Source organism: Delphinus delphis, chromosome 16 (genome assembly GCF_949987515.2).
Source record: "Delphinus delphis chromosome 16, mDelDel1.2, whole genome shotgun sequence".
In the NCBI taxonomy this organism is placed as follows: domain Eukaryota; kingdom Metazoa; phylum Chordata; class Mammalia; order Artiodactyla; family Delphinidae; genus Delphinus; species Delphinus delphis.
Genome location: NC_082698.1, coordinates 17,401,734 through 17,428,166, shown reverse-complemented (window position 1 = coordinate 17,428,166; position 26,433 = coordinate 17,401,734). Strand labels below are relative to the sequence as shown.

The 26,433-nt window shown below is 37.6% G+C and overlaps 1 protein-coding gene across 15 annotated transcripts in view; it reads left to right on the top strand.

Moving 5' to 3' along the window:
• Positions 1–26,433, top strand: part of VTI1A (vesicle transport through interaction with t-SNAREs 1A) — a 364,615-nt gene that overhangs the window by 180,451 nt on the left and 157,731 nt on the right. For 9 of the 15 annotated variants that reach the window (XM_060034063.1, XM_060034052.1, XM_060034058.1 and 6 more), the window contains 2 exons: positions 20,578–20,648; positions 21,343–21,404. In XM_060034063.1, the coding sequence (XP_059890046.1) occupies positions 20,578–20,648; positions 21,343–21,404 (133 nt within the window). Of the gene's footprint in view, positions 1–20,577; positions 20,649–21,342; positions 21,416–22,437; positions 24,294–26,433 lie in introns of those variants that run through there. The other 6 variants (XM_060034048.1, XM_060034051.1, XM_060034060.1 and 3 more) reach the window with 4 other exon arrangements.

Genomic DNA, 26,433 nt, shown 5'->3' with positions numbered 1-26,433 from the left:
TAGGAACCTTAAACATTCTGTCTACTCAGCAGTCTTTTTTCTTTTCACTATTTTGAGTCTCCAAATTTATAATACAGTTTTTAAATATGGCATCTTGCTTTCAAACAAGAGTTCAGGAGTAGACAAAAATTCCTAATTAACAATTCCTCAGCCTGGGTGAAATGTGTAGTGGGTTTGAGTTTGTCAGTGGGTATAATATATACCTATTAAATAATTTGTTTAATCATCTATTAAAATTCTGAGCCTTCTGGTATTACTTGCGGTGTATTACACATCTTTTCTTTGTATTTAGATGTTTGGGTGTGTGTTTTTGTTAAGGTTTCAGTCACTTTTCCTGCACCTGAAGAGGAGAATGGGATTTGCCAGTGATAAATGGGGAAGTGGACTAGCTAACTAATAAAGATTTGTCTTAATCAAGTATGATTTGTCAGAACAGGAGCGCACTGGGGTCAGGGCGCGCGCAATGAATTATACAGCATTCACAGGAGGAAAGGACCCGGCAAGAGACCTCATAAATATGCTGCCATTACCCACTGCTAATTCGTATTCAAAGCGTGCTCTGCAGTTAGTTTCTAGGTTGCTGAGCTGTTCACCAGCTTCCCGAGCTTTCTGTTTGCGTGAAAAAAGAAGTTTTATTATGTTTTGGCATCATCTGGGTTCTCACGGCTGATTATCAGGCCCCCAAACGGACCTGATACCAGTAATTTGAAGTGGCTTATTGCATTACGTCACATAGGATATTTATTAAGTGCCTGCCGTGGGCTCTGCAACATGCTGCACACTGTGGGGAGGATACAGATGCACAAGACGTTCTCTTCTAGAAGACATTTCGGACGCATGCTTATGATCCTGTTCAAGTCTTGTCTCTGTCAATTCGAATATGGCTGTAAACCTTTGTTTATATGACTTATTGCTGTGATAGGGTAAATAAGCCTTTTTCCTGGTCTTTATTTTGTAAATCTTTTCTTTGATTTGAAGAGGGTTGACTGTTTCTTCTCTTCATATTGAACATATGTTCAAATGTTCACATTCACATGGTTTGAGAGTACAGTTTTGGTATTTCAAGGAAAAAACTGAATGGACTTTGGGCTTCCCACTTCCAAGGATGGTCCCTCAAGAAAGAAAAGGTTGAAATAGAAAGTTGGGAAAGCCCATTTTATCCATTCCTGCTTTATCAAAGGGAAATTGTTAGCAGTTGGGCTATTATTTGGTATATTTCCTGAAACTTCCTTAGAACACTGGCCTCAGCCAGGCATGGTAAAAGAGCACAGTCCTCTGATTTCTGACCATGTAGAAATTGCCATGACACCTCACACGATGTTTGCAGTGGTGTGTAGGAGAATGTTGAGAATTCTGTAGTGATGGGGATTTCTTTGCTTCAGATGAGAAAGAACCTCCCCAACCCTGTGAATCAAAGATGGTATGAAGGGGCTGGGGAATGTGGTTGAGCCAAGGCTTGCTTAGAACAACGTCTGAACTTCCGTACAGACAAGCCCTCAGCGAAATCAAAACCTGTCCCCCTGTAAGAGACTCCGTGAAGATACTCACAAAGCAGTGCAGATAGATGGGTGGTGAAAACAGACCATAGAGATAATTCAGTTCTCAGAAATGAGTGGTCTTTACATCGGCAATTAGTATTGTCTCAGCGAGTGTGCAGTCGCTGCATGTCTCAGAAAAAAACAAAACACACAAAATCCTGGAGAGGAGCTGGGAACTCTGGATTTGAGGGTAGAAGAAAGAGTTGGACAAACAGGCCAGCTGGGCCTGGGAAGTAGACCATAGGATGTGAGGTTCTTAGGCCTTAGAAAACTCATCTTGCTTTTCTTTCAAGTAGAAGGAGTCATTTTTAATTTTTTTTAAATGTCGCCTTATACTCTCATCCTTGTATTTGATTTATGACATTGGAAAAGTCATAAAATGTCTAGCTTCCTTTTTTTTTTTTTTTTTTTTGTGGTACGCGGGCCTCTCACTGTTGTGGCCTCTCCCCTTGCGGAGCACAGGCTCCAGACGCGCAGGCCCAGCGGCCATGGCTCACGGGCCTAGCCGCTCTGCGGCATGTGGGATCTTCCCGGCCCGGGGCACGAACCCATGTCCCCTGCATCGGCAGGCGGACTCTCAACCACTGCGCCACCAGGGAAGCCCTAGCTTCCTTTTTTGTTATGTGTTTATCCAAAATGTTGCTCCAGATTGCTTGGCCAGAGTGCCTGTGATGTTGGCCATTTATGGGCTGGTGAAAGCACAGTATGTGCCAGTGGCCATAACCATTGGCTTGGGGATCAATCGGATGTGGGTTTTGAATACTGGCCAACCTTGGGCAAATTCCCTAGCCTCTCTGAGCCTCAGATTGTCTTTAGAAGGGGTTAGTAATAGTCTACTTCATATGGTGGTTGTGAACATTAAATGCAGTATCTGTCAAGTGCTTAGCACAGTGGCTGGCATACAGTGAAGTAGTCAATAAATAGTAGCCCAAAATTAAAAAAAAAAAACCTTCCCTGGAGGGAAACATTTATTGCAGTATTTTATACACAGCCTGTAAGCAATAAACTTTTGCTGGATATATATTGAATGAATGAAGTCATTTTTTTATCGCCAAGGGTTTAAGCCTACATGCCTTTTTTCCTCAAAAAAAGTCCCATCTCAACTTGTTAATACTCTTACATGGAAGTTTGGTAAAAGACTCAATTTTAGTGGTTCCCTAATGGAGCCCACTGAGATGTAATTAAAAATTCTTCTTAGAATTATGCTAATAAGTTCAATATACGGCCTTGCCTATGAAGTCTAATAAATTTTCTATTGTATTAGAAACAATAGTAGCTTTGTTTTATTCTGTATTTTAGAAACTCCCAATGTCATAGTGCTTGCTAAGAAAGGCAAACAATAGTAAACTATTTTTTCAGGAGTTTTACTAAAAGAAGTCTCTAAGTGCACATTTGGTTATGTACTATCCTTCTAAGGTCAGACTGATATTTCAGTTTGCAAAACTGAATAATTCTTTACTGTCCTACCTGACATTGACCAGCAGTTGCCATCTCATGAGCTAGATTATCAAAATCCATATTTATTTCGCCTTTTCTTTAATGTCAGAAGAACAGCATAAATATTAGGAAATCTTTACCTCCTTCATATCTTTCATTTTTTTAAGGAAAACAATAATTTGGGCTCAGTTTGGATCTTTTATCACCTATACATCTCAAGTTAAAAAAAACTACTAAGGTCCCATCACCTTAAAACTCTGCTAGAATATACCATAAAACTCTCCATCCTTTTTTTGCTATGCTTTTCTCCACTTGTTCACTAACTCCCTTGTCTTGAGTTTCATTAATTTCTACCTCTCAGAGTGTCTGTGTCTAAAATGCAGGTCCCTTCTTCTTTAGAGTTATTCCGGAATACACTGTCTCCATCCTGTTGTCTGCTTCATGACATAGTGTAAATTCTCCCCCTTCCATTTTAGAGTCCTCTGGAGATTGCTCTGGCTTACTTGTGTGTGTTTGTATATGTTTCAGTTAAACTTTGTTTACAAAAACAGGCCACGGCTATATTGGCTCAAAGGCCCTAGTTTGCCCATCCCTACTCTAGAACAGTGGTTCGCAAAGCGTAGTCCCAGGGAACCAGCAACATCAGCATCATCTGGGAACTTGTTAGAAATGCCGCTTCCTGGGCCCCACCCCAGACCGACTGAATTAGAAAGTGTGGTTGTAGGGCCCAAGAAGCTGTGTTTAAGAGCCTGACTTACTTTTGTTTACTGATTGATCTATGCTCCATCTACTTACGCAAAAGAAGCGCTTGACATTAAAGGATCAGGTAGGTATATCAAGAGTAGAAAACTTAACCCAGGACCAAAGACAGAAGCCAAGAAGTAAAGGGGAGATTGGGTTGGGGGTTGATGTATAAAGAAATCCTAGAGCAGTGCTACAGTAATTAAGGATTAAACTCACCCTGAGCTTCCAGGATTCAGGCCAAAGAAGAAAATATGTTGGATTATATAGCTTACATTGTTCAGCAGTACAAAATGAATTATTTCCTGAATGGTCAAAAAAACATTTTTTTAATCAGGAAGGGGAGGAAGTGTGGTGGTGGTCTCTGAATAAGACAAACTAAGAAATGGGATGAATCCTGTCCTGGACATCAGCTTGACTAAAAAAGCGTAGAAATATTCTTTGTTTTTTAATTTCTTAAGTTGATCTTATGAGTACCAAAGACCCAGTGTTAAAAGGAGTAAAGTTCTGTATTGGAGCCAGATATGTAGTACTAGAGAGTGTTGAAGAATGAAGGCCAGGTGACAAAGAGTTTAGCATGACATATAGAAAATTTTAAGAACATACATGTCTAAACCCCACCTCCAGGGACTCTAATTTAGTCAACCTAGAATGAGGTCTACACAACCCCATTTATTAAAAGTGCCATAAATGTGTCTAGACCAAAACCAAAGAAGCACAAGACCAGATGAGAACCTTTGCCATTGACTATCCCCTTCACATTTCAGTCATCTCACTCAGGCTTTTGAAGGAACTAGATGGCAGAAAATTCAAGAATGAGAGCCCTGGCTGAAAGCTGAAAAGTGGATGTTCTCTGTCATCAGTTGAAAAAAGACCCCAGTGCTGTAGATCCAGGATAGCAGATCGGTCTTATCCCCTGTACCAACCCTGATCAATTGGAGCTGATTGCCTGGAGCACTGTGAGGAGAGGGTTACCTGCAAAGCATGTTCAGGGGCAATGTGATGGATTAATGAGATCTACCAGGTGTTTGAGATTGAGTGGCGGCAGGTATGGCATATATTTGTTGACTTTGCTCTTGGACTAGACATATGGATAGCAAGAGTGACATTTCGTTGAAAATTAAAGAAACTGACTTATTTTATCACTCTGAATTTTTATTTCTAAACTTTATTTCTTTTTAAAAAAAACTTTTTTTGAGGTACAGTTGATGTACAATATAAGTTTCAGATGTACAACATCGTGATTCACAATTTTTAAAGGTTACATTCCATTTATAATTATTATAAAATATTGGCTATATTCCCTGTGTTATACAGTATATCCTTATATAAATTAGATTTTGTTGTTGTTTTTAATGTATAAGATGTATAAGAAGAAGGTAACTCCTTCCAGAGGAATTCTAAATGTTTTGTATGAGTCAAAAATATTGTGTTCGAAGCCTCCTTCCTTACACCATAAACAAAAATTAAATCAGGGCTTCGCTGGTGGCGCAGTGGTTGAGAGTCCGCCTGCCGATGCAGGGGACGTGGGTTCGTGCCCCGGGCCGGGAAGATCCCACATGCCATGGAGCGGCTGGGCCCGTGAGCCATGGCCGCTGAGCCTGCGTGTCCAGAGCCTGTGCTCCACAACGGGAGAGGCCACAACAGTGAGAGGCCCGCGTACCGCAAAAAAATAAAATAAAATAAAAATAATAAAATAAAATAAAAAATTAAATCAAAATGGATCAAAACCTATGTGTAAGAACTAAAACTGCAAAACTCTTAGAAGAAAACATAAGGATAAATCTTCGCAGTCTGGATTTGGCAATGGAGTTTTAAATGTGACACTAAAAACACAAACAACAAAAGAAAAAATAGATCTATTGGACTTGATTAAAGTTAACTTTTGTACATCAAAAGTCGCTATCAAGAGAGTGAAAAGACAGCCTACAAAATGAAAGAATATATTTACACATTACATATCTGATAAGGGTTTAGTATCCAGAATATATAAAGAACTCTTACAACTCAACAACAAAAAGACAAACCAATTTAAAAATGGACAAAGAACTTGAACGGAGATTTCTCTAAAGAAGATATACAGATGACCAACAGGCACATGAAAAGATGCTCAACATCATTAGACATTAGGGAAATGCAAAACCACAGTGAGAGGGACTTTGCTGGTGGCACAGTAGTTAGGAATCTGCCTACCAATGCAGGGGACACAGGTTCGAGCCCTGGTCGGGGAAGATCCCACATGCTGCAGAGCAGCTAAGCCTGTGCACCACAACTACTGAGCCTGTGCTCTAGAGCCCGCGAGCCACAACTACTGAGCCCACGTGCCACAACTACTGAAGCCCGCACACCTAGAGCCCGTGCTCCACAACAAGAGAAGCCACTGCAATGAGCAGCCCATGCACCACAACAAAGAGTAGCCCTCGCTCGCTGCAACTAGAGAAAGCCCACGTACAGCAATGAAGACTCAACGCAGCCAAAAATAAATAAATAAGTAAGTAAATTTAAAAAAAAAACAGTGCGATATTACTTCACACCTACTAGGATGACTATAATTTTTTGTTTTGTTTTGTTTTTGTTTTTTTGCGGTACGCGGGCCTCTCACTGTTGTGACCTCTCCCGTTGCGGAGCACAGGCTCCGGACACGCAGGCTCAGCGGCCATGGCTCACGGGCCCAGCCGCTTCGTGGGATGTGGGATCTTCCCAGACCGTGGCACGAACCCATGTCCCATCCATCGGCAGGCGGACTCTCAACCACTGAGCCACCAGGGAAGCCCGACTATAATTTTTAAAATGGAAAATAACAAATGTGGCCAAGGAGGAACTGGAACATTCCCACATTGCTGGTTGGAATGTAAAATGGATAGCCACTGTGGAAAACAAGTTTTGCAGTTCCTCAAAAGGTTAAGCACAGAATTACCATATGATCCAGCAATTCTACTCCTAGGCACATACCCAAAAGAACTGAAAATAGATATTTAAATAAGTACTCGTATATGGATGTTCGTAGAAGCACTATTCACAATAGCCAAGGAGTAGAAACAACCAAAATATCCATCGGTGGATGAATGGATAAACAAAACGTGGTATATACATATAATGGAACATTAAATTTTAAAAACATTTTTAAAGACATTTATTTGGCTTTGCTATTGTTATTATTATATTATTTTATTTTTTGGCTGCGTTGGGTCACAAGCAGATCCTACAGCAGCAAAACAAGAACATAAGTGAGTGAAACAGGTCAGGAAGGTAGGTGGGAGCCCCCATATGACCTGGCTTTTCTGAAGAGAGCAACTGTAACTCAGCTGCAGCCTGTGCTTAACCGTGCAGAAATGGGGACTCAGAATTGCTCTATATTCCAAACTTCAAAAGAGGCTAGATGTCCAGCTTTTTATATGAAATACCCTGTTTAAAAAAATTTTGTTGCAAACCAGTTCAGGAATGCTTAAAATAGTGTTTCAGAAAAGGAAAACATGTTTGCCAGCCATTATAGGTCCTGTGGTTCTCCCAACAGTGACTTCTGAATAAGCAGATAATTAGAATGTTATACATTCAGTGATAGAAATGTGTATAGTTCACAAAGAGTACAGAGAGTGATTAACTCTGCCCATAATGATTTCAGAAAGGCTTTCTAATTACTTTCTAGTCACTTGTCAATAGTTTACAACCCTTTTTGTTTTTTTTAGAATGAGTCATTCATTCAACCCAGATGCTGCTGACCCCCGTCTCCCTTGTCTGTTAAGTAAATACATGTTTGCTAAATTCCACAAGTGAGCCTTTGGAATGTGTTTTGACAGTTTTTCCCATTCAGGTTTTCTGCTGCTTGATCTCCTGGCTTTAACATTCTTTATTGAATTGTGAAAAAGGGATGTCCTTCCTGCCGCTCTGGTCTTGTTTCACAGAATAGAACAGATTCATTCTCATTTCTGAATGGAGCTGTAATTAACATGGTTCCTTTTGTTTAACAACCTCAATTTACATAGTACCTGCTCATTCCAGAGCATCATTATGGGTAGCACAGCTTCATTGACTGATGTCTGAGGGCTCTGGGAATAGTGTTTGTTAATTATCTGCAGCAAACCAGGTAACTAAGGGGAGGTTCTGCTACTATGACTTTGATGAAAGTAGTGCTGATGATTTTTTTAATTGCTTAATGATAAATTTGATCATCCTAAAGCAAAATAGAATACATACCTGCTGAGGAAGTAGTGTTAAGTCATAATTGCTTTTAAAAAAAAAAAAGAAACCTGAGGCCCTGTACATACTTTTGCTATATTACTACTAAGAATGCGTAAGTTTACTTTCAGTTTACATAAATGTATAATTATTTCTGTAGTAATGTCATCATCAAAGTGCTTGTAAATATTTTATGCTACATAGTAAATGCAAATGTCCTCAGAGGCCAAGCAGGCTACTACATGAAACAGTCCGGTTGTAGACTTGGGTATGCTGAGAGGATATGACCCGCTTAAAAGCATTTAAGTTTGAGTTATTTGTTGTTTCTTCAACATTGTCTTAGGGGAGGGGCGGGGGGAGGGTGGAATACTTTTGTGGGTCTGATTTGGCCCTTGTGCTCTAGTTTGCTTGAATGCTCCATAGAGAAAAAGAGGCATTAAGATTTTATAGCATCGTTGAGTCCAGTAGGGGCACTAGAGATTTATCTAGTCCAAAACTGTCATTTTACGTTTAAGGAAACTGAGGCCCAGAGAAGGGAAGTGTTTTACCAAAATCAAACCACAAATGAGTATGTCTGTATTTCTTTTTAGTGGGTCTTAAAGACAAAGGGAACTTGGAGATCCTTTTAAGATGGTATTTCTGTATTCTCCAATACAGTAACATTAGCCATTTGTGGTTACTGAGCCTTTGAAATGTGGCTGGTCCTACCAACACTGAAGTTTAAATTTTATATTATTTTAAATAATTAATTTGAAAAGCCTCATGTGGCCAGCAAGTGCCATATTGGACAGAGAGGCTCAAGGATTACAATTTTCATCCCTAACTTATCACAGTCTACCTCGAATAAATATTATGCTACTTCAAATATAACTTAAAACCTGTCAACAACATACTTGTATTTACTTCCTCTCCATCTTTTGTGCCATGATTTTCTTATATTTTACTTCTACATATGTTGTTGTTATTTTTCTTTACATGGGTCTAAATTCTGTAATGCACATTTCCATATAGTATCGTTTCTCTTCAGCCTGAAGAATTTCCTTTAGCATTTCTTGTAACTCAGTTTTGCTGGATAATCCTCTCATTTTTCAATTATGTAAAATTATCTCTTTCACTTTTATGTTTAAGATATTTTTCACTAGATATGGGATACCAGGGTGACCTTTTTTCTTCCCCCAGCACTTTGGGATATTGTTCCATTTTCCTCTTGCATTGTTTCTGATGAAAATTCAATCCTCATTCTTATTATTGTTTTCCAGAATGTAATGTGTCTTGCCCCCCCAACCCCCGGCTGCTTTTAAGATTTTTTATTTACCTTTAGTTTTCAGATATTTGACTATAATGTACTTGGTGAGGTTTTCTTTGTATTTATCTTGCTCAGAGCTTGTTGAACTTCTTTGATCTGTGGGATGACTTTTCTTTAAAATAAAATTTGAAAAATCTTTGCTGTTATTTCTTCAAATATTTGTTCCATTCCATTGTTTGTCCCTGAGACTCCCTTTTCTGGGAATCTAATTGCACGTATGTAAGACAACTAGTTGTTATCTCACAGATTATTGTTGCTATGTTCTTCCCCCTCCCCCACAAAAAACTTCTTTCCCTCCTTCAGATTGAATAATTTCTATTAACCTGTCTTCAAGTTCAGTGATCCTTCTTGTATAGTGAAGGATATTCTCTTTGGTCCATCCAGTGAATTGATTTCAGATGCTGTATTTTTCCATTCTAGAGTTTCATTCAGTTCCCTTTTAGAGTTTCCACTTCTTTCCTGAAAAATCCATCTCTTCACCGTTATATTTACCTTTTCATTTAAATTCTTTAGCATACTTATAATAGTTATTTTAAAACTCTTTATCTGTTAACCTTAATGACTAAGTCATTTGTTGGTCTACATTCATAAACCATGTTTTTACTTCATCATTCTCTTTTTTCCCCTGCTTTTTTGCATGTCTTATAATAGTATTCTTGACATAGTGTAAAGACAAAAACAGTAGAATCTGAAATATAAACATTTTGAATTTATTTCCTTTGGAAGCATTTTATTCTATTTTGTATTTGATTAATGGACTGATCAGATTCTTCCCAAAATTAAGTTGAGCTGGTGCTGAGCTGAATCTCTAATTAGATTGGATTCATCTGAGGTTAGTGTACCCCAACCTGTGTCTATGCTGCCTTTTAAAAAAAATCTTATCAGTATTTGATCTGAGAGTGGGTCCATCTCCAGTTTTCTGGATTCTTGGTTCATGTTGGGACTTAACTCTAGCAGGGTCTCAGAATGCAAGCACCACAAGAATATGTAGGAATATGAGGTTTCTCTTCACTAACCAGCCCCTTCTCCGCTGCCTCTTCTATGGCAAATTTGGAGATCGGAGGAGAATTAAGAAACCAAGCCATTTGCTTTTGTGTTTAGAGCTCATCCAGATCCCATGCTGTCCGTAAGCCTATATTTTTCACACGATGTTTGACTGATTTCTCCTTATCCCTGAAAAGTCTCTCAATGGGAGGCCTGTACTCAGACCAGGTCGTAGGTATGAATGTTGCCACAGCTCTTTGCTCACAAATGAAATGCTTGTTTCTCTCTAGAATCCATCAGAGCTTCTTTGTATATACTAGATATCTCCCAGAAAAGAATGGTAATTATTTTGTCTGGGTTTTTCTTATTTCTATAAGTGTGGTCATTTGTATCTTTCTCCATCTGAATTGGAAGCAGAAGTTCTTTACATGCTTGAATTATGAAATAATGAAAGATGGTAAAAGAACTGTCTTTTCCATTTCCCCACCTACCCATGGATCGGGAATTCAAAAAGCTCTTCATGTCTCAGTAACATCAATACTGAGGATAACCTACCCACTCAGGGCATGATGCCAGAGTCAGTGCCCAGGAAGGTGTCCTAAATGCCGAAGAATGGCTGATCCAGTCACACTGAGCAGCTCCCTCCTGAGAAAGCTGTATGTGAGCTACTTCGCTCTCCCAAAGCAATAACTTTTTACTTTTATTAGACTCAGTAGCCAGAATTTCTTGAGCCACATCCAAAATTCAGTACTCCAAATTGTTAGGAAATATCACTTGGTGTTTTGCATCTGTCTGGTTGGTGTTCTGCAATATATGTATGAAAACACGTGCTTCAGAAATACCTCTATTAAGTACTTCTGTTCCCTCCACACTTCACAGAAGTCCCCATATACAAAGAATAGCTGGATAGTTGTGAATGCCTTTTACCTGTTGCTAAAATTTCTAAGAAGTTTTTGAGTGCCAGAAAATCATCTTGCCTTCTCTTAGTTCTTTAAAGAAGACTTGACTAGATGTCTTCACTTTTTAAATAATTTGCTGGAAATCACATCCTTAATAAAGTTTGTAAAAAGAAAGTTAAATATAAGTGTGCAAAGGAATGATTATTCTTTTCTGCTTTATAGCTTTATAGCATAATGGCTAAAATCTTTTTTAATATTTTGTATTTATCAAATAGAACATTTTCTGATGAATTATATTTGAGGCTCCCTCCTTTCAGCCATGTTTATATTATAACATGATGTGAACTTTCATCGGTTCTGCCTTCTGATAGAAAATATTTTAGTCTGTTCATCTCCAAAATACAAATACAATAATTTTTTTTAATTAAGTTCATTCACATCAGTCTTATGATTATTCAGGTGGCATTATTATTTTATGAATGGAGAGAAATGATTTACTGGTAGAAGCTCCTCAAAATAAGTCTTACCTTTTGTGATGCCAGTCCAGTCCTTCAGGAAGTATTTTGCTAGATTTGTAGTTCCCTGGTTCTTCTCCATAACTTTATGGGGCAGCAAAGTGTTGAATACCTATTGTATTATCCGCCACCCCCTGTAAAATATATTGAAAAGGAGAGGAAACCCATTTTGCAGTTTGTGACCCAGTAAAAGGGGCCTTAGATCAAGGATATGATGATTCATTCTGGGTAATGGTGAAAACAAAAGCTCACTTTATAAGCTTGAATGCCGTACTTCCACGCTGATTCCCAAGACCCCTGTGAAAAGGATAGAAGAAATGCAGAAAGAAACTTTTCTTTCCAGGAATTCATTTATCATGCTGTGACATGTAGAATTCCAGCATATAGCATCAGTTTTTATGTTCTTTTGTGCTTCCCATTGTTTCTTAATCTCAAAAACATCCTCACAGTCAACAAGTACAATGTTTATAAAATTTATGATTTCTCAAGTTATTTCAATAGAGGCAGTATGGCTCTTCCCACTCTAAAGGTATTATGGAAGTTTGAAGAACTGAAAGCTCTAAACTCAGTATATCACATCTGCATTGGTATATGCCTGTGATCTTATATTCTTTCTTTATTGGTGTTGTTGGTGAGTTTTTACATCTTAGCTGTTCAAGAAAAATAAATCTAACAATGTTAATTTTTTTAATGAAATAATCCCTAAATGTCTATTCTGTCCAAAAATAGTCTATTTTTAAAATAATCCCCTCTTTTTTTTTTCAATGATATTTGTACTATTTTATTTAACTGGGCATTATTAAAGCAATCAGAATTTAGAATTTATGATTATTTTTACATAATAGAAAAATTTTGAAATCATACATGCAATGCAGGTTATTGACAATGATCATAAAATAATCGCCTCTTAATTTGTTGCCTTCTTTTGTTTTGATTGGGGTAGGAGAACACATAATGAAAAAACTGTACATAACTTTTTTCATTCTACAAGTGTAAACATTTCTAATATGTTTGGCCTGGAATTTTCTTTAGTGGAGCGTTAAAATGGAAAGTTAGCAAATAAGTAATTAAAAAAGAATTCTGTTTCCAACAAATGCATGGTATTTGCCTGTTAAGACCAGGACATATATGCACTCTTGCCAATATCTCTTCTTTTGCCAGATGGGGTTAGTACTTTGGATGCTAAGATATTTTCCAGGAGGCAAAGAGACTGAGGGAGTGACTTACAACTCCTGAAAAGGCCTGAGCTCTTTACGTCTTGTTCCACTGATTCCTTCAGTAACAGACTGTAGATCCATTCAGAAGAGTTTTTATATACTCCAGTGAACCTGATAGAAATGTGGCTATGTTGCCTGCATTCCAGGGTTGCCTTCTCCATTGCCACACATGATATGCTTTGAGAGCAGGAATACACCACAAACCTGTCATACACTCCATTTTTCACTTTCTTTTATTCTCTCATTGCTTTATTCCTTCCATGAATACTTACTGGAAACATTATGCTGGTGACAAGACACCATAGTAATAACCTATTTCCTATTTCTTTGAGATAGATATATATATATACTCTCAACCTTGATAGAAGATATTATATAACGAGGATTTTGCTGAACTAATTACAGTGTTGATGGTGTTAGATATTAGAGATTTTTAAGTTAAAAGTGAATTAAAATTGCTATGTTATGGGATTTTTTTGTTTTATTGTTTGTTTGTTTAACATCTTTATTGGAGTATAATTGCTTTACAGTGCTGTGTTAGTTTCTGCTGTATAACAAAGTGAATCGGCTGTACATATACACATATCCCCATATCTCTGCCCTCTTGCGTTGCCCTTCCACCCTCCTTATCCCACCCCTCTAGGTGGACACAAAGCACTGAGCTGATCTCCCTGTGGTATACGGCTGCTTCCCACTGGCTATCTGTTTTATATTTGGTAGTGTATATATGTCTATGTCACTCTCTCACTTCGTCCCAGCTTACCCTTCCCCCTCCCCATGTCCTCAAGTCCATTTTCTACGCCTGCATCTTTATTGCTGTCCTGCCCTTAGGTTCTTCAGAACCTTTTTTTTTTTTAGATTCCATATATATGTGTTAGCATACGGTATTTGTTTTTCTCTTTCTGACTTACTCCACTCTGTATGATAGTCTCTAGGTCCATCCACCTCACTACAAATATCTCAGTTTCATTTCTTTTTATGGCTGAGTAGTATTCCATTGTATATATGTGCCACATCTTCTTTATCCATTCATCTGTCGATGGACACTTAGGTTGCTTCCATGTCCTGGCTATTCTAAATAGAGCTGCAATGAACATTGTGGTACATGACTCTTTTTGAATTATGATTTTCTCAGGGTATATGCCCAGTAGTGGGATTGCTGGGTTGTATGGTAGTTCTATTTTTAGTTTTTTAAGGAACCTCCATACTGTTCTCCATAGGTGCTCTATCAATTTATATTCCCACCAACAGTGCAAGAGGGTTCCCTTTTCTCCACACCCTCTCCAGCATTTATTGTTTGTAGATTTTTTGACAATGGCCGTTATGACCAGTGTGAGGTGATACCTCACTGCTGTTTTGATTTGCATTTCTCTAATGATTAGTGATGTTGAGCATCCTTTCATGTGTTTGTTGGCAATCTGTATATCTTCTTTGGAGAAATATCTATTTAGGTCTTCTCCCCATTTTTGGATTGGGTTTTTTGTTTTTTGATATTGAGCTGCATGAGCTACTTATAAATTTTGGAGATTAATCCTCTGTCAGTTGCTTCATTTGCAAATATTTTCTCCCATTCTGAGGGTTGTCTTTTTGTCTTGTTTATGGTTTCCTTTCCTGTGCAAAAGCTTTTAAGTTTCATTAGGTCCCATTTGTTTATTTTTGTTTTTATTTCCATTTCTCTTGGAGGTGGGTCAAAAAGGATCTTGCTGTGATTTATGTCATAGAGTGTTCTGCCTATGTTTTCCTCTAAGAGTTTTATAGTGTCCAGTCTTACATTTAGGTCTTTAATCCATTTTGAGTTTATTTTTGTGTATGGTGTTAGGGAGTGTTCTAATTTCATTCTTTTACATGTAGCTGTCAAGTTTTCCCAGCACCAGTTACTGAAGAGGCTGTCTTTTCTCCATTGTATATTCTTGCCTCCTTTATCAAAGATAAGGTGACCATATGTGCGTGGGTTTATCTCTGGGCTTTCTGTCATGTTCCATTGATCTATATTTCTGTTTTTGTGCCAGTACCATACTCTCTTGATTACTCTAGCTTTGTAGTATAGTCTGAGGTCAGGGAGCCTGACTCCTCCAGCTCTGTTTTTCTTTCTCAAGATTACTTTGGCTATTCGGGGTCTTTTGTGTTTCCATACAACTTGTGAAATTTTTTGTTCTAGTTCTGTGAAAAATGCCATTGGTAGTTTGATAGGGATTGCATTGAATCTGTAGATTGCTTTGGGTAGTATAGTCATTCTCACAATGTTGATTCTTCCAATCCAAGAACATGGTATATCTCCCCATCTGTTTGTATCGTCTTTAATTTCTTTCATCAGTGTCTTATAATTTTCTGCATACAGGTTTTTTGTCTCCTTAGGTAGGTTTATTCCTAGGTATTTTATTCTTTTTGTTGCAGTGGTAAATGGGAGTGTTTCCTTAATTTATCTTTCAGATTTTTCATCATTAGTGTATAGGAATGCAAGAGATTTCTGTGCATTCATTTTGTATTCTACTACTTTACCAAATTCATTGATTAGTTCTAGTAATTTTCTGGTAGCATCTTTAGGATTCTCTGTGTATAGTATCATCTGCAAACAGTGACAGCTTTACTTCTTCTTTTCCAATTTGGATTCCTTTTATTTATTTTTCTTCTCTGATTGCTGTGGTTAAAACTTCCCAAACTATGTTGAATAATAATGGTGAGAGTCGACACCCTTGTCTTGTTCCTGATCTTAGTGGATATGGTTTCAGTTTTTCACCATTGAGAACGATGTTGGCTGTGGGTTTGTCATATATGGCCTTTATTATGTTGAGGTAAGTTCCCTCTATGCCTACTTTCTGGAGGGTTTTTATCATAAATGGGTGTTGAATTTTGTCAAAAGCTTTCTCTGCATCTATTAAGATGATCATATGGTTTTTCTCCTTCAATTTGTTAATCTGGTGTATCACATTGATTGATTTGCGTATATTGAAGAATCCTCGCATTCCTCAAGAATCCTTGCATTCCTCAAGGATAAACCCCACTTGATCATGGTGTATGATCCTTTTAGTGTGCTGTTGGATTCTCTTTGCTAGTGTTTTGTTGAGGATTTTTGCATCTGTGTTCATCAGTGATATTGGCCTGTAGCTTTCTTTTTTTGTGACATCTTTGTCTGGTTTTGGTATCATGGTGGTGGTGGCCTCGTAGAATGAGTTTGGGAGTGTTCTTCCCTCTGCTATATTTTGGAAGAGTTTGAGAAAGATAGGTGTTAGCTCCTCTCTAAATGTTTGATAGAATTTGCCTACAAAGCCATCTGGTCCTGGGGTTTTGTTTGTTGGAAGATTTTTAATCACAGTTTTAATTTCAGTGCTTGTGATTGGTCTGTTCATATTCTCTATTTCTTCCTGGTTCAGTCTCGGAAGGTTGTGCATTTCTAAGAATTTGTCCATTTCTTCCAGGTTGTCCATTTTATTGGCATATAGTTGCTTGTAGTAATCTCTCATGATCCTTTGTATTTCTGCAGTGTCAGTTGTTACTTCCCCTTTTTCATTTCTAATTCTATTGATTTGAGTCTTCTCCCTTTTTTTCTTGATGAGTCTGGCTAATGGTTTATCAATTTTGTTTATCTTCTCAAACAACCAGCTTTTAGTTTTTTTGGGTTTTTTTTGTGTGTGTGTGGTACGCAGCCCTCTCACTGTTGTGGCCTCTCCCATTGTGGAGCACAGGCTCCAGACGCGCAGGCTCAGCGGCCATGGCTCACAGGCCTAGCCGTTCCGTGGCATGTGGGATCTTCCCGGACCGGGGCACGAACTCATGTTCCCTGCATCGGCAGGCGGACTCTCAACCACTGCGCCAACAGGGAAGCCCCTAGTTTTATTGATCTTTGCTATCGTTTCCTTCATTTCTTTTTCATTTATTTTGGATCTGATCTTTATGATTTCTTTCCTTCTGCTAACTTTGGGGGTTTGGGGGTCTTCTTTCTCTAATTGCTTTAGATGTAAGGTTAGGTTGTTTATTTGAGATGTTTCTTGTTTCTTCCGGTAGGATTGTATTGCTATGAACTTCCCTCTTAGAACTGCTTTTGCTGCATCCCATAGGTTTTGGGCCATCATGTTTTCATTTTCATTTGTTTCTAGGTATTTTTTGATTTCCTGTTTGATTTCTTCAGTTATCTCTCAGTTATTTAGTAGCGTATTGTTCAGCCTCCATGTGTTTGTGTTTTTTACAGATTTATTCCTGTGATTGATATCTAGTCTCATAGCATTGTGTTCGGAAAAGATATTTGATATGATTTCAATTTTCTTAAATTTACCAAGGCTTGATTTATGACCCAGGATATGATCTATCCTGGAGAATGTTCCATGAGCACTTGAGAAAAGAGTTTATTCTGTTGTTTTTGAATGCAATGTCCTATAAATATCAATTAAGTCCATCTTGTTTAATGCATCATTTAAAGCTTGTGTTTCCTTATTTATTTTCATTTTGGATGATCTGTCCATTGGTGAAAGTGGAGTGTTAAAGTCCCTACTATGATTGTGCTACTGTTGATTTCCCCCTTTTTTTTTTTTCCGGTGTTACGCGGGCCTCTCACTGTTGTGGCCTCTCCCGTTGCAGAGCACAGGCTCCGGACGCACAGGCTCAGCGGCCACGGCTCATGGGCCTAGTTGCTCCGCGGCATGTGGGATCTTCCCAGACCGGGGCACAAACCTGCATCCCCTGCATTGGCAGGCGGACTCTCAACCACTGTGCCACCAGGGAAGCCCTGATTTCCCCTTTTTATGGCTGTTAGCATTTGCCTTATATATTGAGGTGTTCCTATGTTGGGCATAAATATTTACAGTTGTTTTATCTTCTTCTTCTTGGATTAATCATTATGTAGTGTCAGTCTTTGTCCCTTACAATAGTCTTAATTTTAAAGTCTATTTTGTCTGATATGAGAAATGGTACTCCAGCTTTCTTTTGATTTCCATTTGCATGAAATATCTTTTTCCATCCCATCACTTTCAGTCTGTATGTGTCCCTAGGTCTGAAGTGGGTCTCTTGTAGACAGCATATATATGGGTCTTATTTTTGTTATCCATTCAGCCAGTCTATGTCTTTTGGTTGGAGCATTTAATCCATTTACATTTAAGACAGTTATCAATATGTATGTTCCTTTTACCATTTTCTAAATTGTTTTGGGTTTGTTATTGTAGATCTTTTCCTTCTCTTATGTTTTCTGCTTAGAGAAGTTCCTTTTGCATTTGTTGTAGAGCTGGTTTGGTGGTGCTGAATTCTCTTACCTTTTGCTTCTTGTAAAAGTTTTAATTTCTCTGTCAAATCTGAATGAGATCCTTGTTAGGTAGAGTAATCTTGGTTGTAGATTTTTCCCTTTCATCACTTTAAGTATGTCCTGCCACACCCTTCTGGCTTGCAGAATTTCTGCTGAAAAATCAGATGATAACCTTATGGGGACTCCCTTGTATGTTATTTGTTGCTTTTCCCTTGCTGCTTTTAATATTTTTTCTTTGTATTTAATTTTTGATAGTTTGATTAATATGTGTCTTGGCATGTTTCTCCTTGGATTTATCCATGGGACTCTCTGCACTTCCTGGACTTGATTGACTATTTCCTTTCCCATATTAGGGAAGTTTTCAACTGTAATCTCTTCAAATATTTTCTCAGTCCCTTTTTTTTCCTCTTCTTCTTCTGGGACCCCTATAATTTGAATGTTGGTGCATTTAATGTTGTCCCAGAGGTCTCCAAGACTGTCCTTAATTCTTTTCATTCTTTTTTCTTTATTCTGCTCTGCGGTAATTATTTCCACTATTTTATCTTCCAGGTCACTTATCCTTTCTTCTGCCTCAGTTATCCTGTTATTGATTCCTTCCAGAGAAATTTTAATTTCTTTTATTGTGTTGTTCTTCATTGTTTGTTTGCTCTTTAGTTCTTCTAGATCCTTGTTAAACATTTCTTGTATTTTCTTCATTCTATTTCCAAGCTTTTGGATCATCTTTACTATCATTACTCTGAATTCTTTTTCAGGTAGACTGCCTATTTCCTCTTCATTTGTTTGGTCTGGTGGGTTTTTACCTTGCTCCTTCATCTGCTGTGTATTTCTCTGTCTTCTCATTTTGCTTAACTCATGATGTTTGAGGTCTCCGTTTTGCAGTCTGCAGGTTCATGCATCCTGTTGTTTTTGGTGTCTGCTCCCCGTGGGTAAGGTTGGTTCAGAGGGTTGTGTAGGCTTCCTGATGGAGGGGACTGGTGCCTGTGTTCTGGTGGAGGAGGCTGGATCTTGTCTTTCTGGTGGTCAGGACCACATCCAGTGGTTGTTTTGGGGTGTCTGTGACCTTATTATGATTTTAGGCAGCCTCTCTGCTAATGGCTGGGGTTGTGTTCCTATCTTGCTAGTTGTTTGGCATAGGGTGTCCAGCACTGTAGCTTGCTGGTCATTGAGTGGAGCTGGGTCTTAGCGTTGACATACAGATCTCTGGGAGAGCTTTCGCCATTTGATATTACATGGGGCTAAGAGGTCTCTGGTGGACCAATGTCCTGAAGAGGCTCTGGCCTGACACCCAGCTGGAGCACCAAGACCCTTAGCAGTCCTAGTCTTCTCAAATCTTAAACACAAATTCAGAGCAACATTGGGATTCAGATAATCTGCTCAGGCCACCCCCTCCACACAGGTTCCCAGAGAGCCTTCTCCAAGCCCCTGAGGATGGAGGTTTCTTCCAGGTCTGCAATGTTTTAGTCTTTCCTCCTCACCACTTCTATGAATTTCACCTCTTCTTACAGACCTAATCCCAATTTCTCCAGGAAGTCTTATCTGATTTCTCCAGGCTAGAGCAAATATCCTCCTTGTCTGCTAGTGTTAGAGGGTCCCTGCAGAGGCGGGAGGCGGCTGTGGCTCACCGCGGGGACAAGGACACTCTAAAATTGCTATATTATATTGATTAAAGGAATTTAATGTCATGGTAATACCTAATAGTATGATAAAATTGAATATTGTAATTGTTATGCAAAGAAAGAAAAATGCAACTCTAGTTGTTTCATACTTCTCTGTTATTGGTGTCATCTTCCATTTTTATGATGCCTTTACTGGGAACCACATATCCAATTTTACCTTAAGGATAAATTGTATGGAGTTAGTAATAAAAAGCTAACGTCAATCTGAGAGGAGATAATATACTAAGAATGTACTATCCTAGGAAGAATTTGCAGTTTGTATAGGTGTCAAAAATATAATTTATGTTATTGTATTTAAGCAATTCTTATTATTTGGATTTTTCTATCATGAAAGGAATATACAGTCCTTTTTTTTGATGTGCCATGAAATATGAACTCTAATGTAACATTTGTACTTTAACTGCTAAATCATCTCTATTAGCTTGGGAGTTCGTGAGTGGAAGGGCTTGATCTTGGTTACTGGCCATGTCCCCAACATCTACCCCTGGCGCAGAGTAGGGCCTCAGTGATTATTCATTGAGTGCATTGATTCTTGGGTACTATACAATTATGTGCATTTGTGTGGTACTCAATAGCTTTCAAAACATTTTGAGTTAGGTTATCTCATTTGACTATAACAACAATTTTGTGAGAAAGTTAGGACAGATATTTTCTTCCAATGAATAAAATTGCAGTTCAAGTGGATTATGGAAGACCTAGCTTAGGAGGGTGTCGGGGTCATAATAATCTGTTGTTTTTTTATATTGATCATAAGCATTCTATAAATTCTGCGCCTGTTGTCCTTTTGGTACTTCTGAAGTTTTTTTTTTCATTTGCACCCAAAGTCATCTTTCCTAACTCAAATTTTCTTGTCCATAGAACAAATTGGCCAGGAGATGTTGGAAAACCTCAGTCATGACAGAGAAAAGATACAGAGAGCACGTGAAAGAGTAAGTAGAAGTGCTACAATCTTTTCACAAATTCAGTAAATGAAAAGACAAAAAAATAAATGAGTATAAGGTCTTGGACATGTGCATAGACAGTAACAATTACATTGGTGTAAGCATGTGTAAAAATGGCTAGGGTGAAAGAGGGATATAGAGTTGGGGTGAGGGGAGTGTGGGATGGAGAAGGAATAAGCTGACTCTTTATGCCTCCATCCCAGAATGCCCCCAGGTAGATATTTTTTTTAACACTATATCTAAGGGGAAGATCACTGAGGAAGATTTTGTGATATGTCACGTCTTTCAGAGCAGAAGCTAAAAATATTGATCTCATCTTCCCTCAATTCATTTTGCTGCCATTTATATCTCTAGGACTGTGTGCATTCATAGGGTGGAAATATTAATTAATTACCAGAAATAAATTAAACTTTGTCAGCCTGTGAAACATTTGCTTTTATATCCTGTTCAAGTATCCAATTTAAAGTTCCTGGGGTTATCTAGTATATGTAATTTTCTAAATCTAAGAATTTTCAGAGATAATGTAAGTGTCAAAAATGTACTTTAAAATATTTAAGCATTTTTTTATGAATTGGATTTTCCATCATGAAAGAAAATTATTGTTTGCCAGTGCACTTTAAAAATAATCTAATGCCATGAAGTTTCCTTTTGTTCTGTTTTAATGCTGCTTTTCTCCTCCTAGCTTCGGGAAACAGATGCTAACTTGGGGAAAAGCTCCAGGGTTCTGACAGGGATGTTGAGAAGGTAAGAGCCAGGTAGGGACTTATCTTCCTCTCTCTCTCTTACTTTTTTTTAAGTATATTTTTCATCTCATTGCAACCGGGCATGTTCCAGGCATGCAAGCTTCTGCTCTTAGTACCCTGTGTCAAGAACCTTTTGAAATGACAGAGCACTGATATTAACTCTCGTCTGGACAGGGACACACACTGAGTAACTTAGATTAGAGAGAAGGTTTGAGCTTGGGGGGTTACCTCAAGCTATGGAAAAAATTAGGGTTAGACATGAAGTATTTTTTCATAGCCTGAGGAAGGCCCCATGGCAGGAACAGACTGATTTTATTTTCTATTTTGATAGCCTCCTTGCTGTAGAGGGAATGGTGGCCTGCAGTACCAGGAGCACACTTGGTATTAGCTTTGCCTCTGTTGCTTTGTTTTCATTTCTTTTTTAAGAGAGTCTGGGGAAACATTCTGACTTTATGTATACTTAAAAAAGATTTTTTTAATTTAAAGGGTATCTGAATAATGTGCAGTCACATGTGCGAGCAAACAAATGTTAATGTTTTATATGTGAAACTAACCTTTGATTGATGGAAGATATTTGGGAGAGTATGTGAAAGTAAATGAATGCATGTAGGTAACATTCTACGTTCTGTAATTTTGGAGGGGAGTGAGAAATGTTTCCATTGTTCCGAAAATTGGAGTCGCTTTTGACTTAGGTATATGCAGCATGGAATTATTGCATTCAGAATCTACCAAATAAGACTATCATCTAGCATAACCTTCAGTTTGGAACTGTGGCTAGAAATATGAATGAGCAATGTTGAGAATCGCCTCTAGAATAGCTTAATTGGAATTTTAAAAAGAGAATCTTGTTTATCATTGATGCTATAGTGACAGCTATTTGAAAATAAGTACAATCTTCTCTGATCATGTATCCATGTATAATAATTTGCTAAAAGTATGTTTGCTGCGTTAGAGATTGATTGCATAAGAATCAGTCAAAGGTATGGTCACTTAGTCTTCTATAGGCCAATGTAACGATGTGATTCCTCTATCAGGCTACCCAGGAGCAAGGTTAAGTTCCTGGGACACTTCCAGCCCACGCTGACACCACTCCACATGCCCCTCCTTCTCCTACACCCACAGTCCCCAATTCAAAACCATAAACCACCGAATTCTCAGATTAGGGGTAATATGTAAATGACCTAGAAAAATTCAAAATCCACGGAGAAGTGGCAATTGAAAGGAATGCTTCAGTGCATATGAACAATAAAAAAGAAAAAAAGTGGAAAATTCTCTGTTGCTTCCTTGGGAGGGCCCCTGCAATGGGAGCTGTAACGAATATTCTGCATGTGTCTCCATTTTGTCAAACCTCATTAAAGAGTCCTCCCGCTTTATGTCAGTTGAGCTGTCCAGAAATCATTCATCATTTTTAGTGTAAAAAAAAATCATGTGGTTATTTAAATAATATCATATTAATGTTAAAGTTCAGCTGTCATTTAATGGTATGGCTTAATCAGATGTAGCATTTAGGAAAAATAGTTTATCCAGGCTCTGTGTGGCTTTCAGGTTGGCAGATTCAAATAAGGATTTATGGGTTTCTAAACCAACGTATTTCTGTCCACATTTCTGCTTGATGTACCTCACCCTTTTGTGCAGGACACTGCAGACAGTTATTTCAGCAAATAACGCCTCTCCTCGTATTGTGTTTGAATAAATTTGCAAGTCATTTAGAGAGGGTGAAGCACAAACCACTTCTGTAACCTTTGACTGGGCTTTCTTCAGAAAAATCATACTAACAGGGTTGTTTCATAAGCCTACAGAAGAAAATTACTCTGCTGAAATCTTCTTGGGGTTCTCTTTGTAGGCAAACTCAGTCAGTCACTGACTCATCTCCTTTTGGGCTCTGTCTAGGGTATGAACAGAAATAAAAATCCCCAGATGGACATCACCTTTTGCTAGGTCTGAGCCAAGGAAACTCTTAAGTCCACCTGTGCACATTGGTAACTGTGTTTTTCACTAAGCACAACTGGGATCTTGGTATCAGCCGAGGTATCCAGGTACTTTTAATCAATGCTATAACCTGAGTCTTTGGGAACCAAATGTAGATGGTGGTTTTGGTTTAGTTTCTAATTACTATCCCACATGATATACAATTTATTTTGGACTTGGGAACAGGCAAAAATATTTTACCAACTTCTTCACTTCATTATTTTTTATTATTCCCTGGAAAAACAGTCTCTAGAAAGTGGAACCAGGGTTTATGTTTCTAATAGGAAGTCTTCTACTTACTGCTCTGATTTTGCTTCCTGTTACATCCCTCCCATTCACATGGCACTCACTTCCAGCACTGGTGGGGTTTTATTTCAGAAAGAGAAGTCACGTTATCTTACCAAAATTACACAGCTGTATCATGTGTCAACAGGTGCTTCTGATTTAAGAAAAGTTATAATATTGAAAAGTATGCTTCTCTGTATAAATGTATAAATGCATACAAGAAATGAATGTCCTCTTTGTTCAGGGTAGGTGTTTACCTGCATATAACATAAGCTTCTTTATTTTCGTATGATAAATTCTTTATGACCGAAGCTAGTTAAGTATTCTACAATATACCAAACCAAGGAATTATTTTATTTAAAAGAAAGACTGCTGATTATTTTTAATTTTTTAAACTTAGGTTGTTTTTAAATTTGTAAAATGAACAGGAATGGTATATCATGGTCCCTCATTTGAGTCATTTTGCTAATATTGATTAGTCTATTGTGAAGACAGGTGAAACCAGTGTTCCATCAGTGCCAAAGTTTGTACATAATCCACCCGATTTTCTAAGAGAGACCAAAGGTAGATAGGAAAATAAAAACGAGTAAGTGGCAGCCACTACCATTTGTGCTTTTTAATCTTTTATTAACTTCAAATGGGGTAAAAAAAAAAATTTTCCTTCCTTCCTTCCCTCCTTCCTTTCCTCCTTCTTTCTTTCCTTCCTTCCTTCCTTTCTTCCTTCTTTCTTTCCTTCCTTCCTTCCTTCCTTTCTTCCTTCTTTCTTTCCTTCCTTCCTTCCTTCCTTCCTTCCTTCTTTTCTTTTTTTCTCCTTACTCACTTCCTCAGTAAATATTCAGTAAATATAGTGAATACAAGGACTTGGGGCTCCTCAAATGAAATCAGTTTGGATCCTTGCCTTCAGAGTACTTCAGTCTAGTAGAGAATATGTGCATATAAAGTGGCGTAGGAATTCCTAAAAGTATCTCATTTTCAAGGAAGCTATGGAAGATTCTGCAAGTCCAGTTAATCCTTACTGATCATTAAAAAGGGTGCCAGGAAAACAAAGAACCAATAGAAAATATGATTTCAGTAGCTATACAACCAATAAGTTTGAAAACAATAGAGAAATAGAGGATAACTTACGGAATCATAAGTTTTGAAAGAAACTAAACTATGCAGAGAATATTGAGACATATCTAGTGAGAGAGCAGCTGATTCAACCTAAATAAATGTTCTTCATGTAACTGTACTATATCACCAAAAGAAAGAAAACAAAGGAAAAAACCAGTCCGTTCAAAATTATATTAGTAAAACTTGACGTCAGAATGCAGATATAGCTGATCTCCTGAAAAGTAATTTTTATTCTGTCTTGACATAAGATGAAGAGCTACCTGGGGACAAACTGTTCATTTCCTGACTCTGTAGACAGAGTTTTAAATAAAGTGGTATTCAGATAATAATGAAAATTATCGTGAAACAAATGACCATTCATGCAATGACGGGGGTCAAAAAAAAGGATTTTTCGTTGACTTCCACAAAATTAGACTGTCATTAATTGGTTGTCTTTAAAGTGCCTCAGGTAGCACTGAGAGGCTTCAGTGTTGCTCTCCATATATATTTGCCTGTACGTGCATGTTGGTGTGTATATTTTTTCCTATACATTTGACTGGGAGGTCTTATTAGATCAAACAGTACCAGCAGGAAGTGAAAATGAAAACAGAAGTTTTCAACATTTTCAGTCAGCAAACAAAGGACATCATGATTCTATTTTCTTTTTGCCTCTGAAGAGTGAATAATTTATCAGTAATTGTATGTTTGTTTCTAAAAGTATCTAAAGGATTCCTTAGAAATGTAACAGTTATAATTTGAAATCTCTGTTGACATAAATTTGGAGGACATGTTACAAGTTTATGTTCACCCATTGACCACATGTATATGCTGGCAAAAGGCTTATGAAAGGAAATGACATATGTAACATTTTTTAAAACACCTTTTCTGTATGATTATCTTAATATCAAACAATTTTCTCTCTCGTGCACACTACCAATATTTGCTACTAGTATTAGTATTTACACACACACACACACAATACAGGATAGCAGAATTACACACACAATAGCAGAATGTTTCCTTGAAAAAGTGAATTCTGCTTATCCTTCCATCATGTATGTAGTAACTTTCTTAAATAGGTAGCTGTTGAGAGGTGTTTTGTAACTAATCTATAATATAAACAAAACAGATGGGATTAAATGAAGTTGATGCAGCCATCACTATTTATACATTTTTTAATTGCAATATAATTGATTTATTATATTAGTTTCAGGTGTACTACATAGTGACTCAATATTTTTATACATTACAGAATGATTACCACAAATATAGTTACCATCTGTCACCAGACAAAATTATTATAATATTATTGACTATATTCTCCATGCTGTATATTATATCCACATGGCTTATTTATTTTATAACTGGAATAACTTAATCCTCTTACTACTTAATACATGTATTTTTGTTAGAGCTACTTCTGAGCCCATCTGGGGAATAACTGCCACCTATCATTGTTATCACATTTTACATTTTAAACATGGTTTTGTTGCTTTGGTAGGAAGACAGGTAAAAACATCTGGAAAACTTAAATGTACTGTCAGAATGATTCCTAAGGGTAAATCTATCAGAAATACCAATGCAATTTCTATAAGCAATAGATATGTAATTTTTTTATTAAACAAACTTATTCTTAAAGAAATATGCTGTGGCTTTTAATCTTCTTTAAAAATTCATCCCCGCCC